Source organism: Lithobates pipiens, unplaced genomic scaffold, assembly GCF_037356315.1.
Source record: "Lithobates pipiens isolate NorthernLeopardFrog02 unplaced genomic scaffold, aLitPip1_a1.2 Scaffold_13, whole genome shotgun sequence".
In the NCBI taxonomy this organism is placed as follows: Eukaryota; Metazoa; Chordata; class Amphibia; order Anura; family Ranidae; genus Lithobates; species Lithobates pipiens.
In genome coordinates this window covers 424,769,450-424,784,844 of record NW_027507718.1, presented here as the reverse complement: position 1 = coordinate 424,784,844, position 15,395 = coordinate 424,769,450, and the positions used below count along the sequence as shown (strand labels likewise).

Genomic DNA, 15,395 nt, shown 5'->3' with positions numbered 1-15,395 from the left:
TTACCTTCTTACCTGTATAGAAAGGAAACTGAAAGTTATATAGAAGTTCCCAGAGCAGCTATCATCTCTCTCATGTCACTTGAGTTCTGATCGAAAGAAAACTTCACAACATCATGAAAATTAGGACATTTTTCTCCTGCAAACAGGAATATAAAAGAAGAATCATGGATACAAGACTTCAGATCAACCAGAGACTAGCACTGTGGAGTGACAGTGTAACGGAACAAATATCTGCAACCAGAAAGATATTATCAGATCCAAGCCAGCAGAGCAGAAATGGATATCAGGCTGGTGGTGTTGAGCATTTTAATGGTTGCAGTAAGTGGGCGATTGCACAGGAGACTCTGCCCGAAATCCCGCTATTTATCAGTGACGTCCTCTGACATAACAACACTAAAGGAGCTGCAACACGATCATGAAAAGAACATGTCTACCAATGCAATGAGATGCTGCAGAAGAATGCTGAGACACAAACCATCTGTATGTGACCTTACCCAGACGGATCGTCTCATCCTGACTTTGGAGCGGGTGTCACTAACAGTTGAGGTTCTAAAGAACATGTCTGTGTCTGCTCAAAATGATACTGTAAAACAGGCACTTATGGTTTACCTCAAACTGAAAGATGATCTAATGGTCTGTAGAGGATCTCCAGAATACAACAAACCCACGTCACCCGAGCTGAAGCTGTGGCTACATCACCTCCAGCATTTTAAGGAGACAGCATCTCCAGATTGTGTCCAGGAGGCTGTAATACTTAGCCTTATCCCTCTGAGAGTAGAAGATGTCACATGTTGGGCTCTCAACCACTAACTTACACTTGTACATCAAATAAACTCACCACTGTAAGCACAGATAAGTCTCTTATTCTTTATCTGAACATATTAGAGCCAAGAAGACCATCAGGATGAAGGATAACCAGCAAAGGATGGACTTTTTCAACATAGACATATTCGTCTATACCTTACTACTGAAAGACATACAGTACTACTTTAAAAAAAAAAGTATCTACTCATCTTTCATCTACTAAAATCTATAAGAAATTCATCCATAAAGTACATTCCAGAAATTTGCAACTACAGGATTTATTCACTATCAACCAATCCTATAAGGGATTTCGTAACCACAAACTTATGGACCTTATGGACCGAACTGCTTATCCCAGCAAACAAGATTCCTCAGCAACCCACAAATGACTGAGCTACTCTCTACACAGCACAAATTCAGTGTAAAGAGAAGTAGTAGTGAAAGGGAATTTTTTGGTCATATGTGCTTATAATATTTTTTTAACCTATAAGTATTTAATCTTATTTATTTAATATTATTTTATCTTGTCATATCTTGTTATATCCATGTTTAAACCTGTAAGTTTTTATTGTTATTTATTTATTATTTATATGACATAAGTTATTAGAAATATATATTTCACAAGTTTCTACCACCCTGGTGGATACAATATATCTGTAATTGATTTATTTAAAGAAAACAATATTTAATTTTAGTGATAAATGTATATACTGTGTGTATATATATATATATATATATATATATATATATACCCACGTTGCAATAAATATGTACGTATGATACAGTTTAAAGGAATATAATAGTTGTGAAAGAGGATTTTCTTGACCTATGTTTTAATATTTAATTTTGACCCATAAGTATTTAATATTATTTATTTAATATTATTTATAAGATATTAAAATATTTATTTCATGCATTTCTAGATACCTAGAGGAAGCAATGTATCTGTAACTCATCTGAAATTAATTACGTTAAACAAAAACGTTTTTAATTTATTTCATTGATAAATGTATATACACACATGTGCAATTAATAAATAGAAAGTTGAAAAGTATTACACAGACATTTTTGTTTAATTTTTTTTTCAGAAGTTTGTGTTTTTGTGTAAATTTCTATACACTATTTGTGCAAGTGTTGGCTCGGTAGAAAGAAAGAAAAGAACTTCTAAATAGATGATGTATGACACTGTGTAACAGAACAAACCATTAAATTCCAGATAATCGCTAGAGGAATACTTTGTATTTTGGAAATCAAAGTATGGATAGATCCTCCTATCTTTATATATATACCCACCAAGGTAGGCAAGAAGATAGTAATGGCAATATGAAAACCAGATTACCAGTGGTATCCTGTAATCACACATATCTGAAGAAAAAAAAAATCAATATATACAAAAACTGCTTCCCCGCCATTATACACAGGCAACATTACAAAGGTGAGAAATACAACATTGCCTGCTACCAGTTGTCAACCTCAAACTACTATACTATTAACGCTGTGCCAGTGGGTGAACTTACATTAGCTAGAAGAAATAGTTTGGATAATAAGTCCCTTGTTTCAGAAAATGAGGTCATTATAGAAAGATTAAAGCTGGATACACACTAGACAACTGTTGTTTGATTTCCTTTGGTTTTACCAAAACCATGTAGCGCAAAGGCCTGCCTGATTGCATACATATTGAAAGTGTTTAGGTTTGACCTCATATTATATGATTTTGCTAAATCTAAAAAGAAAAAATCTACAGAAAATTGCATACTGTGTATTCAGTTTAAGACAGAGAAAATATTTACAGTGTACCCTGAATGTGGCTAATACAATTTACAGGAGGAAAAGCAGGGAGTTTTTTTTTGTTTTTTTGTTTTTTTAGGTGAAAGTGACAACTAGTGATTGTCTGGCAAAAAATAGGATTTTTATAACAGCTTACCTGTAAAATCCTTTTCTTTTGAGATACATCATGGGCCACAGAGACTCATTGATTACTGGTGGGTTATAGGGTATCACTAGGTGATTGGACACTGGCACACCCTAGACAGGAAGTTCAATCCCCATATAACCCCTCCCCCTACTGGAGGTACCTAAGTTTTGTAGCAAAGCAATATAAGTGTATTAGAAGAGGGGAGGGACCCCTGTGTCCCGTGATGTACCTCAAAAGAAAAGGATTTTACAGGTAAGCTGTTATAAAAATCCTATTTTCTTTCTCGTACATCACGGGACACAGAGACTCAGTAATTACTGGTGGGATGTCTCAGAGCAATGCTATCTGAGGGGAGGGGAACCACACAACATAGGGCGTACTCAGACCTGAGGACCCTGTACCGCTGGCTGCAGCACACTATGCCCAAAGGTGATGTCCTCATGTCTTCTCATATCTACCTGATAAAATTTGGTGAATGTATGGATTGATCACCAGGTTGCGGCCTTGCAGATTTGAGCCATGGAGGCCTGATGATGCACCACCCATGAAGCACTAATAGCCCTAGTGGAGTGCGCCTCGATCTGAAAAGATGGAATCTTTTGCTTCAAACCGTAAGCTTGAACAATTACTTGTCAAATCCATTTAGCAATGGTAGATTTTGATGCTGCCTGTCCTCTCTTAGGACCCTCTGGCAATACGAACAAAACATCCGTTTTGCGAACCTGAGCCATCGCTCCCAGATAGGCTTTGACTGCTCTCACTACATCCAAAGAATGTAGTGACTTCTCTTCCATAGAACAGGGATTTGGAAAAAAGGAAGGCAAAACAATATCTTGGTTTAGATGAAAACCTGAGACCACCTTCGGTAGAAAACTAGGATGAGGGCGTAACACCACTCTATCCTTGTGCATTATCAGATACCATTCTTTACAAGAGAGGGCCGCTAATTCTGATACTCTTCTGGCAGAAGAAATGGCCACCAGAAAAATTAATTTCCTTGTCAACAGAATTAAGAGAATCTGATGTATCGATTCAAAAGGCTGCTTCTGTAAAGCTGAAAGAACCAAATTCAAATCCCAAGGGCTTAGAGGCGCCCTAACTGGCGCCCTAAGGCACGTTACCCCTTGTATAAAGCTTCGGACCAAAGAATGTGAAGCAAGTGGATGTTGAAACAAAAACCGATAAGGCCGAGACTTGGCCCTTGATGGTACTCAAGGCCAGTTTCATCTCTAACCCATTTTGCAGAAATTCTAGGATTCTGCCTATGACTTATTTTCTGGGGTGCCAACCCCTGGATTCACACCAGGAGACATGTGCTTTCCAGACTCTATGATAAATCATTCTGGAAGCTGTCTTTCTTGCATTAATCAAGGCCAAAAGCCCATGATTCTTCAGAATGTGGGTTTCAATAGCCAAACCGTTAAATTTAGCATTTGTAAGGTAGGATGGAATACCGGTCTCTGGGATAGCAGGTCTGGACAGGACGGTAGGGTCCAAGGAGAGCCTACCGCCATCTTCACTATTTCTGCATACCAAGCTCTTTTGAGCCATGCTGGGGTCACCAGAAGCACCGAATTCTTTTTCTGCCTGATCCTGCAAGCAGTCTTGGCAGTAGCAGAATAGGAGGGAACGCATAAAACAGAGAGAACTGATGCCATGGAGTAACCAATGCATCTGTCCCACATGCAAGAGGATCCCTCATTCTTGACACAAAGTTGTCGACCTTGTTGTTGAACCTGGACGCAAAGAGATCTACATCCGGAACCCTCCATCTCTGGCATATGGCCAAAAAGACGTCGGGGTGGAGAGACCATTCCCCTGGGACTAACCGCTGGTGGCTCAAGTAGTCCGCCTGCCAGTTCTCTACCCCCGGAATGAAGACTGCCAATATGCATGGCACATGTCTTTCTGCCCAGATTAAGATCTGGTTTACTTCTTCCTGAGCTGCCACGACTCTTGGTGCCCCCTTAGTGATTGATATAAGCCACTGCTGTGGCATTGTTGGACTAGATCCTGACAGGGCAACCCTGCAACCTGAGTGTCCAGGCTTTTAGGGCTAGATACGCTGTACGGATCTCCAGAATGTTGATGGGTAAGGCCCTCTTGGTCCTGGACCATCTCCCTTGGACAGTCGACTGTTCCAGGACTGCCCCCCAACCAGAAAGACTGATATCTGTTGTTACCACTGTCTAGGTAACTGGTAAAAAGGATTTTCCTTTCCGCAGTTTTTCGGGTATCAACCACCAGCTGAGGCTCCGTCGCGTTGTAGGGGACAGATGCATTGGAAAATCTAACGCCTGAACCTTATTGTTCCAGGCTGATAGGATACTGTTTTGCAGTAGCCTTGAATGAGACTGAGCGTAGGGAACTTCTTTGAATGAAGCCACCATCTTCCCCAACAACCTCATACAAAGACGAATAGCAGGACCCTTCTTTGCCCTGACTACCTGAATCAGTTCTCTTATAGCACTGATCTTTGCTTGGGGTAGGAATACCCTCTACTGGGCTGTATCTATGACCAGACCCAAATACTCTAGTCCTCTTAATGGTTTTAAAGAAGACTTCTCTAAGTTGAGGACCCAACCTAGGGTTCCAGGTAGTTGATTGTGGTGACCAAATTTTGGTCCAGACTGATATAAATACGAAGAATTACCGCTCTAAGGTAATGACTTCTCCCAAAACAGCTGTCTCCACAATCCCACAGGGTGCTGGCTCTGTTTGCAACAGGAACTTAAGTAAAAAAGATGTAGCTGGATAGCCGCACTCCGAATTATTCAACTTTATTTCAAAAATGTAATTAAAATCATAGCATCTAGGCTGGTAAACAGACTAACTGCACAGCCGCTGACATGTTTCACACCGAACACGGTGCTTAGTCATAGCTATGACTAAGCACCGTGTTCGGTGTGAAACATGTCAGCGGCTGTGCAGTTAGTCTGTTTACCAGCCTAGATGCTATGATTTTAATTAAATTTTTGAAATAAAGTTGAATAATTCGGAGTGCGGCTATCCAGCTACATCTTTTCTACTTCAAATTTTGGTCCAGGCGGGCTACCGACCGGTCAATCAAGAGCAAGTCATCTAGGTATGCTATTATCGTTATACCTTGGGCCCTTAATCTGGCCAGAGGAGGGGCCAAGATCTTTGTAAACACCCGAGGTGAAGTAGCTAGCCCGAAAGGCAGAGCTACGAACTGAAAGTGGCGTTTTTCTACTTCGAAACGCAGGAACTTTTGATGAGCAGGGAAAATAGGTACATGCAGGTACGCATCCTTGATGTCTATTGATGCCAGAAATTCTCCTCCTTGTATGATGGAGACTACCCATCGGATCGATTCCATGCGAAAGGACCCTATCTCTAGAAATCTGTTTAGATCTTTGAGATCTAGAATGGGTATGACATCTCTGTTTGCCTTCGGTACCGTGAAAAGGTTTGAATAAAACCCCATTCCCTGTTCTTGCATGGGAACTACCATGATAAATTTTTGCGACAATAGCCGCTCCAGCGCTAGAAGGAGAGACATCTTTTTCTCTGGGTCTCTGAGTACATTTGATCTGAGGAAATGAGGAGAAGGGAATTCTAGGAATTCTAGTTTGTAACCTAGAGTTATTGTGGAGACCACCCATTTGTCCCGAAAGTCCTCCTGCCAGAGCCCTGAGAACTTTAGTAGCCTCCCCCCCCCCCACTCGAGTGAGCGGGAGCGCCCCTTCCTAAGGAGGTCTTAGCGTTTTGTCTTGAAGACCTTCTCCCCAAGGACTCAGGCATGACCCTGCTTAGCCTTCGAGCACCTTCAAGTTACCATCTGTATAGTATTTATCGTGTACTGGCAAAAAAAGCATGCATCATGGAAACATCTTAAGTTCTGACATTTCACCTGATGGGGAGCTGATCAAATGCCAGTATAAAAATATTTATAATAATGTGGTAGCATACAGTTTATGCAGATAATTATGACTAAAGTAAAGCTCAGTAGAGATAAATACACGGGACACCAATACTGATCTTCTTCTGGATATACTAGTTGTCTGGCTGTTTCTGCCATCCATACGTTCTGCAATACTAACCAGCAACAAATGTGTGGATAAAGAAAGCCAAAGAGATAGCCAATTAAAGTCTCACAATCTTTTATTTCTTTATAAACCTCTATCCCCACATGCTATTATTTGTGACTTATTATTGTGACACTTTTTTTTTAAATTATAAAAAAAGTTTCAATCTTGTTGGTTAACCACTTCAATACAGGGCACTTAAACACCTTCCTGCCCAGACCAATTTTGAGCTTTCAGCGCTGTCGCACTTTGAATGACAATTGCGCGGTCATGCTACACTGTACCCAAATGAAATTTTTATCATTTTTTTCTCACAAATAGAGCTTTCTTTTGGTGGTATTTGATCACCTCTACGGTTTTTATTTTTTGCGCTACAAATAAAAAAATACCGAAAATTTTGAAAAAAAAAATGTTTTTTTTTGTTTCAGTTTCAAAACTTTGTAAATAAGTACGTTTTCTCCTTCACTGATGGGCACTGATGGGGCTACACTGATGGGCACTGATAAGGTGGCACTGATGGGCACCAATGTGGCACCAATGAAGTGGCACTGATAGGCGGCACTGATGGGCGACACGGATGGGCGACACGGATGGGCGACACGGATGGGCGACACGGACAGACACTGATAGGTGTTACAAATTGGCACTGATAGCTGGCACGGATGGGCGGCACGGATGGGCATGGATAGGCGGCACAGGTGGGCATGGATAGGCGGCACAGGTGGGCATGGATAGGCGGCACAGGTGGGCACTCAGGCGGCACAGGTGGGCACTCAGGCGGCACATGTGGGCACTCATAGGCGGCACAGGTGGGCACTCATAGGCGGCATCGGTGTTATAGTAATGGATGCCAATCAGTGCAAAACAATAATGCATGCCAATCAGTGATGCCCATTGTGGCCACTGATTGGCATCCATTATGGGCACTGATTGGCACCCATTGTGCTGACTGGCACCCTGGTGGTCTAGGGAGGATTATGGATTTTTATTACCTTTTCCCTGGTGGTCTAGTGGTGTCCCTGGTGGTCCAGTGTGGGCATCCTCGGGGGGGCTGTGCTGATAATCGATCAGCACAGACCCCCCCTGTCAGAGGAGCAGCCGATCGGCTCTCCTCTACTCGCGTCTGACAGACGCGAGTGAGGGAAAGCCGATCACCGGCTCTTCCCATTTACACTGTGTTCAGCCGTGATTGGACACGGCTGATCACATGGTAAAGAGTCTCCGTCGGAGACTCTTTACCGAGATCGTAGTTGCCGGGTGTCAGACTGACACCCCGCAACAACGATCGCCGCGATGCGCGCCCCCGGGGGCGCGCAGCGGCTCATAATCCTAATCACGTCATATGACGTCCGGTTAGGATTATGAAACCACTTTGCCGCCGTCAATTTGTAATAGGGCGGGCGGCAAGTGGTTAAAAAATGGTTTAAACACAATCCCTAAACTGGTATTTTATATGTTATGTTAACACACCTTTCCTATATTTTCTTCCTTCTTTTTACGTTTTTAGACTTGTATGAAAGAAAATTTATAAAGTGGTATTATGTTTTTTTTTCTGTTGGCAATAACATGTTGTAAAAGTTCCTTGAAAATACACGATAAACCTGGGTCCTCCGTACACAGGAGAGTCCTGTGTCAGGAAGGAGGAGTTTCCTGTGTGACAGGTAGAAGAATCTCAACAGCTATCTGATGTTACCTTCTTACCTGTATAGAAAGGAAACTGAAAGTTATATAGAAGTTCCCAGAGCAGCTATCGTCTCTCTCATGTCACTTGAGTTCTGAACGAAAGAGAACTTCACAACATCATGAAAATTAGCACATTTTTCTCCTGGAAACAGGAATATAAAAGAAGAATCATGGATACAAGACTTCAGATCAACCAGAGACTAGCACTTTGGAGTGACAGTGTAACGGAACAATTATCTGCAACCAGAAAGACATCATCAGATCCAAGCCAGCAGAGCAAAAATGGATATCAGGCTGGTGGTGTTGAGCATTTTACTGGTTTCAGTAAGTGGGCGCTTGCACAGGAGACTCTGCCCGAAATCCCGCTATTTATCAGTGACGTCCTCTGACATAACAACACTAAAGGAGCTGCAACACGATCATGAAAAGAACATGTCTACCAATGCAATGAGATGCTACAGAAGAATGCTGAGACACAAACCATCTGTATGTGATCTTACCCAGATTGATCCTCTCATCCTGACTTTGGAGCGGGTGTCACTAACAGTTGAGGTTCTAAAGAACATGTCTGTGTCTGCTCAAAATGATACTGTAAAACAGGCACTTATGGTTTACCTCAAACTGAAAGATGATCTAATGGTCTGTAGAGGATCTTCAGAATACAACGAACCCACGTCACCCGAGCTGAAGCTGTGGCTACATCACCTCCAGCATTTTAAGGAGGCAGCATCTCCAGATTGTGTCCAGGAGGCTGTAATACTTAGCCTTATCCCTCTGAGAGTAGAAGATGTCACATGTTGGGCTCTCAACCACTAACTTACACTTCTATATCAAACAATCTCACCACTGTAAGCACAGATAAGTCTCTTATTCTTTACCTGAACATATTAGAGCCAAGAAGACCATCAGGATGAAGGATAACCAGCAAAGGATGGACTTTTTCAACATAGACATATTCGTCTATACCTTACTACTGAAAGACATAAAGTACTACTTTTTTTTAAAAAAGTATCTACTCATCTTTCATCTACTAAAATCTATAGCAAATTCATCCATAAAGTACATTCCTGAAATTTGCAACTACAGGATTTATTCACTATCAACCAATCCTATAAGGGATTTCGTAACCACAAACTTATGGACCTTATGGACCTAACTGCTTATCCCAGCAAACAAGATTCCTCAGCAACCCACAAATGACCGACCTACTCTCTACACAGCACAAATTCAGTGTAAAGAGTAGTAGTAGTGAAAGGGAATTTTTTCGTCATATGTGCTTATAATATTTTTTTTAACCTATAAGTATTTAATCTTATTTATTTCATATTATTTTATCTTGTCATATCTGTTTATATCCATGTTTAAACCTATAGGTATTTATTGTTATTTATTTATTATTTATATTACATAAGTTATTAGGAATATATATTTCACAAGTTCCTACCTCCCTGGTGAATATAATATATCTGTAATTGATTTATTTAAAGAAAACAATATTTAATTTTAGTGATAAATGTATATACTGTGTGTATGTATATATATATATATACATATATATATACATATATATATATATATATATATATATATATGCACACACACACACGTTGCAATAAATATGTACGTATGATACAGACTGTTTAATGGAATATAATTGTTGTGAAAGGGGATTTTCTTGACATATGTTTTCATATTTCATTTTGACCCATAAGTACTTAATATTATTTATTTAATATTATTGATAAGATATTAAAATATTTATTTCATGCATTTCTAGATACCCAGAGGAAGCAATGTATCTGTAATTCAACTGAAATTCATTATGTTAAACAAAAACATTTTTAATTTATTTCAGTGATAAATGTATATACACACATGTGCAATTAATAAATAGAAAGTTGAAAAGTATTACACAGATATTTGTGTTTAATCTTTTTTTCAGAAGTTTGTGTCTTTGTGTAACTTTCTATACACTATTTGTGCAAGTGTTGGCTCGGTAGAAAGAAAGAAAATAACTTCTAAATAGATGATGTATGACACAGTTCACTGTGAAACAGAACAAACCATTAAATTACAGATAATAGCTAGAGGAATGCTTTGTATTTTGGAAATCAAAGTATGGATATATCCTCCTATCTTTATATATATATATATACCCACCAAGGTAGGCAAGAAGATGATAATGGCAATATTAAAACCAGATTACCAGTGGTATCCTGAAATCACACATATTTGAAGAAAAAAAATCAATGATACAAAAACTGCTTCCCCGCCATTATACACAGGCAACATTGCAAATGAACAAAGGTGAGAAATTCAACATTGCCTGCTACCAGTTGTCAACCTCAAACTACTATACTATTAAAGCTGTGCCAGTGGGTGAACTTACATTAGCTAGAAGAAATAGTTTGGATAATAAGTCCCTTGGTTCAGAAAACAAGGTCATTATAGAAAGATTAAAGCTGGATACACACTAGACAACTGTTGTTTGATTTCCTTTGGTTTTACCAAAACCATGTAGCGCAAGGGCCTGCCTGACTGCATACATATTGAAAGTGTTTAGGTTTGACTTCATATTATATGGTTTTGCTACATCTAAAAGGAAAAAATCTAAAGAAAATTGCATACTGTGTATTCAGCTTAAGACAGAGAAAATATTTACAGTGTACTCTGAATGTAGCTAATACAATTTACAGGAGGAAAAGCAGGGAGTTTTCTTTTTAGGTGAAAGTGACAACTAATGATTGTCTGGCAAAAATATATTTGAGAGCATTTTTTCCACTGAGTATTAAACTACTATTAAACTAATTATTAGCCATCATTTGCCCATTTTACTTGGGGATAATAAGCCACATACCATATTATAAGTAGGTTCTCACTTCTCTTTAAAGAGGACACTCACTTTGGGATCCCTTATTTCACCCAGTCTTTTTGATATCATAATTAATGTGACTTTAAGGGTTAGTTTTTTTAAATAACAGACATGTCATACTTACCTCCACTGTGCAGCTCGTTTTGCACAGAGTGACCCGGAACCTGCTATTCTCGGCTCTCGCGGCTCCTCCCTCCATTAGATAACTCCCTAGGAGAAGCACTCTCCCAGGGGATTACCTTGCGGGTGCGCTCCCAATTCTAGCATTTGCATCCATAGCTGGCGAATGCTGGACTCGACACCGCCACCCACGTCATTGGATTTGATTGACAGCAACGGGAGCCAATGGCTGCGCTGCTATCAATCTATCCAATCAAGAGACGGGACATCGTGGAGAGAGGGAGAGCGTGTCACGGCCAACAGAATTACAGGGCTCAGGTAAGTAAAACGGGGGGCTAGGGGGCCGATCAATGGCAGGTGTTTTTTCACCTTAATGCATAGGATGCATTAAGGTGAAAAAACACAATTATTTACAGCCCCTTTAAGTCTGATACTTGGATTAAGGTGAAGGGGTCTTTCAAATATGGGCTCAATACATGTTGCTATTGTAAAGTTCATACAAAAATCAGAATGGTACAATCTGTATTGGCTAATGATTGGCTGTATCCATCAGAGCTTAAGCACCAAGAACATGGTTTAAATTATTTCCTATTCAAAGTGCAGATTACAATATGTGGGATGCATTGGAAGGCTGCTGAAGCAAATAGGTGAACAATACGGTGTAGGACAGTGCCCTACCGTGTCTAGAATTTTTTTTATCTTTCCATTTTATTGAGCATACTGATTGTTCTGTACATTGGGGACATTTACGCCATTGTTTACTTTGGTGTGAAGTATTTAGGATCTTTAGGATTCAGACTGGAATGCCTCTAGGTATTAACTGTAGGTGGGACATTGACCTTTAAAACTAATGTACCTACTTTTCCTTTTCTTTAAACTTTTCTTCATATATAATGTTGCATCTATATGGTTTTTAGATTTTTGTTAGTTCTAGAACCTATTGGTAATCCAGTTCATGTATTACCATTACCCTTTTCTTGCCTACCTTGGTGGATGGCTATATAAGATTAGTGGTCCAACCAAATCTTGCTACAACTAAGGTAAAGATCAACTGAAATGAGTAACCATATGTATGGAATTTATCGTGTACAGGCAATGAAAACATCAAAAGTTCTGGCATTTCACCTGATGGGGAGCAGATCATATGTCCTGTACTGTATATAAACAAGATGCAATCAAATCATACATAGCTTTGCGTTTACACAGAGTAACTTTACAGATCCATGTATTGCATTTAGGTAAATTTTTAAAGCAATGATATGCTGGGAGTAAATTACCAACATAAATGGAAAGACTAATGTTCAGTTAATCAGTTGATCTTCTAGGTGAAATAAGTACAAACTATCAACTGCCAATATAAAAATATTTTTAATAATGTGGTAGCGTACAGTTTATGCAGATAATTATGACTAAAGTAAAGCTCAATAGAGATAAATACAGGGGACACCAATACTGATCTTCTTCTGGATATACTAGTTGTCTGGCTGTTTCTGCCATCCATACGTTCTGCAATACTAACCAGCAACAAATGTGTGGATGAAGAAAACCAAAGAGATAGTCAATTAAAGTCTCACAATCTTTTATTTCTTTATAAACCTCTATCCCCACATGCTATTATTTGTGACTTATTATTGTGATGTTTTTTTTTTAATTATAAAAAAAAGTTTCAATCTTGTTGGTTAAAAAATGGTTTAAACACAATCCCTAAACTGTTATTTTATATGTTATGTTAACACACCTTTCCTATATTTTCTTCCTTCTTTTTACGTTTTTAGACTTGTATGAAAGAACATTTATAAAGCGGTGTTATGTTTTTTTTCTGTTGGCAATAATATGTTGTAAAAGTTCCTTGAAAATACACGATAAACCTGGGTCCTCCGTACACAGGAGAGTCCTGTGTCAGGAAGGAGGAGTTTCCTGTGCGACAGGTAGAAGAATCTCAACAGCTATCTGATGTTACCTTCTTACCTGTATAGAAAGGAAACTGAAAGTTATATAGAAGTTCCCAGAGCAGCTATCGTCTCTCTCATGTCACTTGAGTTCTGAACGAAAGAGAACTTCACAACATCATGAAAATTAGGACATTTTTCTCCTGCAAACAGGAATATAAAAGAAGAATCATGGATACAAGACTTCAGATCAACCAGAGACTAGCACTTTGGAGTGACAGTGTAACGGAACAAATATCTGCAACCAGAAAGACATCATCAGATCCAAGCCAGCAGAGCAAAAATGGATATCAGGCTGGTGGTGTTGAGCATCTTACTGGTTTCAGTAAGTGGGCGCTTGCACAGGAGACTCTGCCCGAAATCCCGCTATTTATCAGTGACGTCCTCTGACATAACAACACTAAAGGAGCTGCAACACGATCATGAAAAGAACATGTCTACCAATGCAATGAGATGCTACAGAAGAATGCTGAGACACAAACCATCTGTATGTGACCTTACCCAGAGGGATCCTCTCATCCTGACTTTGGAGCGGGTGTCACTAACAGTTGAGGTTCTAAAGAACATGTCTGTGTCTGCTCAAAATGATACTGTAAAACAGGCACTTATGGTTTACCTCAAACTGAAAGATGATCTAATGGTCTGTAGAGGATCTTCAGAATACAACGAACCCACGTCACCCGAGCTGAAGCTGTGGCTACATCACCTCCAGCATTTTAAGGAGGCAGCATCTCCAGATTGTGTCCAGGAGGCTGTAATACTTAGCCTTATCTCTCTGAGAGTAGAAGATGTCACATGTTGGGCTCTCAACCACTAACTTACACTTCTATATCAAACAATCTCACCACTGTAAGCACAGATAAGTCTCTTATTCTTTACCTGAACATATTAGAGCCAAGAAGACCATCAGGATGAAGGATAACCAGCAAAGGATGGACTTTTTCAACATAGACATATTCGTCTATACCTTACTACTGAAAGACATAAAGTACTACTTTTTTTTAAAAAAAGTATCTACTCATCTTTCATCTACTAAAATCTATAGGAAATTCATCCATAAAGCACATTCCTGAAATTTGCAACTACAGGATTTATTCACTATCGACCAATCTTATAAGGGATTTCGTAACCACAAACTTATGGACCTTATGGACCTAACTGCTTATCCCAGCAAACAAGATTCCTCAGCAACCCACAAATGACCGACCTACTCTCTACACAGCACAAATTCAGTGTAAAGAGTAGTAGTAGTGAAAGGGAATTTTTTCGTCATATGTGCTTATAATATTTTTTTTAACCTATAAGTATTTAATCTTATTTATTTCATATTATTTTATCTTGTCATATCTGTTTATATCCATGTTTAAACCTATAAGTATTTATTGTTATTTATTTATTATTTATATTACATAAGTTATTAGGAATATATATTTCACAAGTTTCTACCTCCCTGGTGGATATAATATATCTGTAATTGATTTATTTAAAGAAAACAATATTTAATTTTAGTGATAAATGTATATACTGTGTGTATGTATATATATATATATATATATATATATATATATATATATATATATATATATATATATATATATATATATGCACACACACACACGTTGCAATAAATATGTACGTATGATACAGACAGTTTAATGGAAAAGAATTGTTGTGAAAGGGGATTTTCTTGACATATGTTTTCATATTTCATTTTGACCCATAAGTATTTAATATTATTTATTTAATATTATTGATAAGATATTAAAATATTTATTTCATGCATTTCTAGATACCCAGAGGAAGCAATGTATCTGTAATTCAACTGAAATTCATTATGTTAAACAAAAACATTTTTAATTTATTTCAGTGATGAATGTATATACACACATGTGCAATTAATAAATAGAAAGTTGAAAAGTATTACACAGATATTTGTGTTTAATCTTTTTTTCAGAAGTTTGTGTCTTTGTGTAACTTTCTATACACTATTTGTGCAAGTGTTG

General features: G+C 38.6%; 3 protein-coding genes across 3 annotated transcripts; all 3 read left to right on the top strand.

Annotated features, from left to right (window-relative positions):
• The first annotated feature begins 200 nt into the window (after window positions 1-200).
• On the top strand, window positions 201-810 carry LOC143976167 (interferon lambda-2-like). Its single transcript, XM_077478611.1, has one exon. It carries the CDS (start codon window positions 277-279, stop codon window positions 808-810), a length of 534 nt encoding a protein of 177 aa, XP_077334737.1. The 5' UTR covers window positions 201-276.
• A 7,830-nt stretch (window positions 811-8,640) lies between these two features.
• On the top strand, window positions 8,641-9,302 carry LOC143976166 (interferon lambda-2-like). The gene has a single exon (XM_077478610.1). The coding sequence runs from the start codon at window positions 8,734-8,736 to the stop codon at window positions 9,265-9,267; it is 534 nt and encodes a 177-aa protein (XP_077334736.1). The 5' UTR covers window positions 8,641-8,733; the 3' UTR covers window positions 9,268-9,302.
• A 4,373-nt stretch (window positions 9,303-13,675) lies between these two features.
• On the top strand, window positions 13,676-14,285 carry LOC143976165 (interferon lambda-2-like). The gene has a single exon (XM_077478609.1). It carries the CDS (start codon window positions 13,676-13,678, stop codon window positions 14,207-14,209), a length of 534 nt encoding a protein of 177 aa, XP_077334735.1. The 3' UTR covers window positions 14,210-14,285.
• Window positions 14,286-15,395: the final 1,110 nt, after the last annotated feature.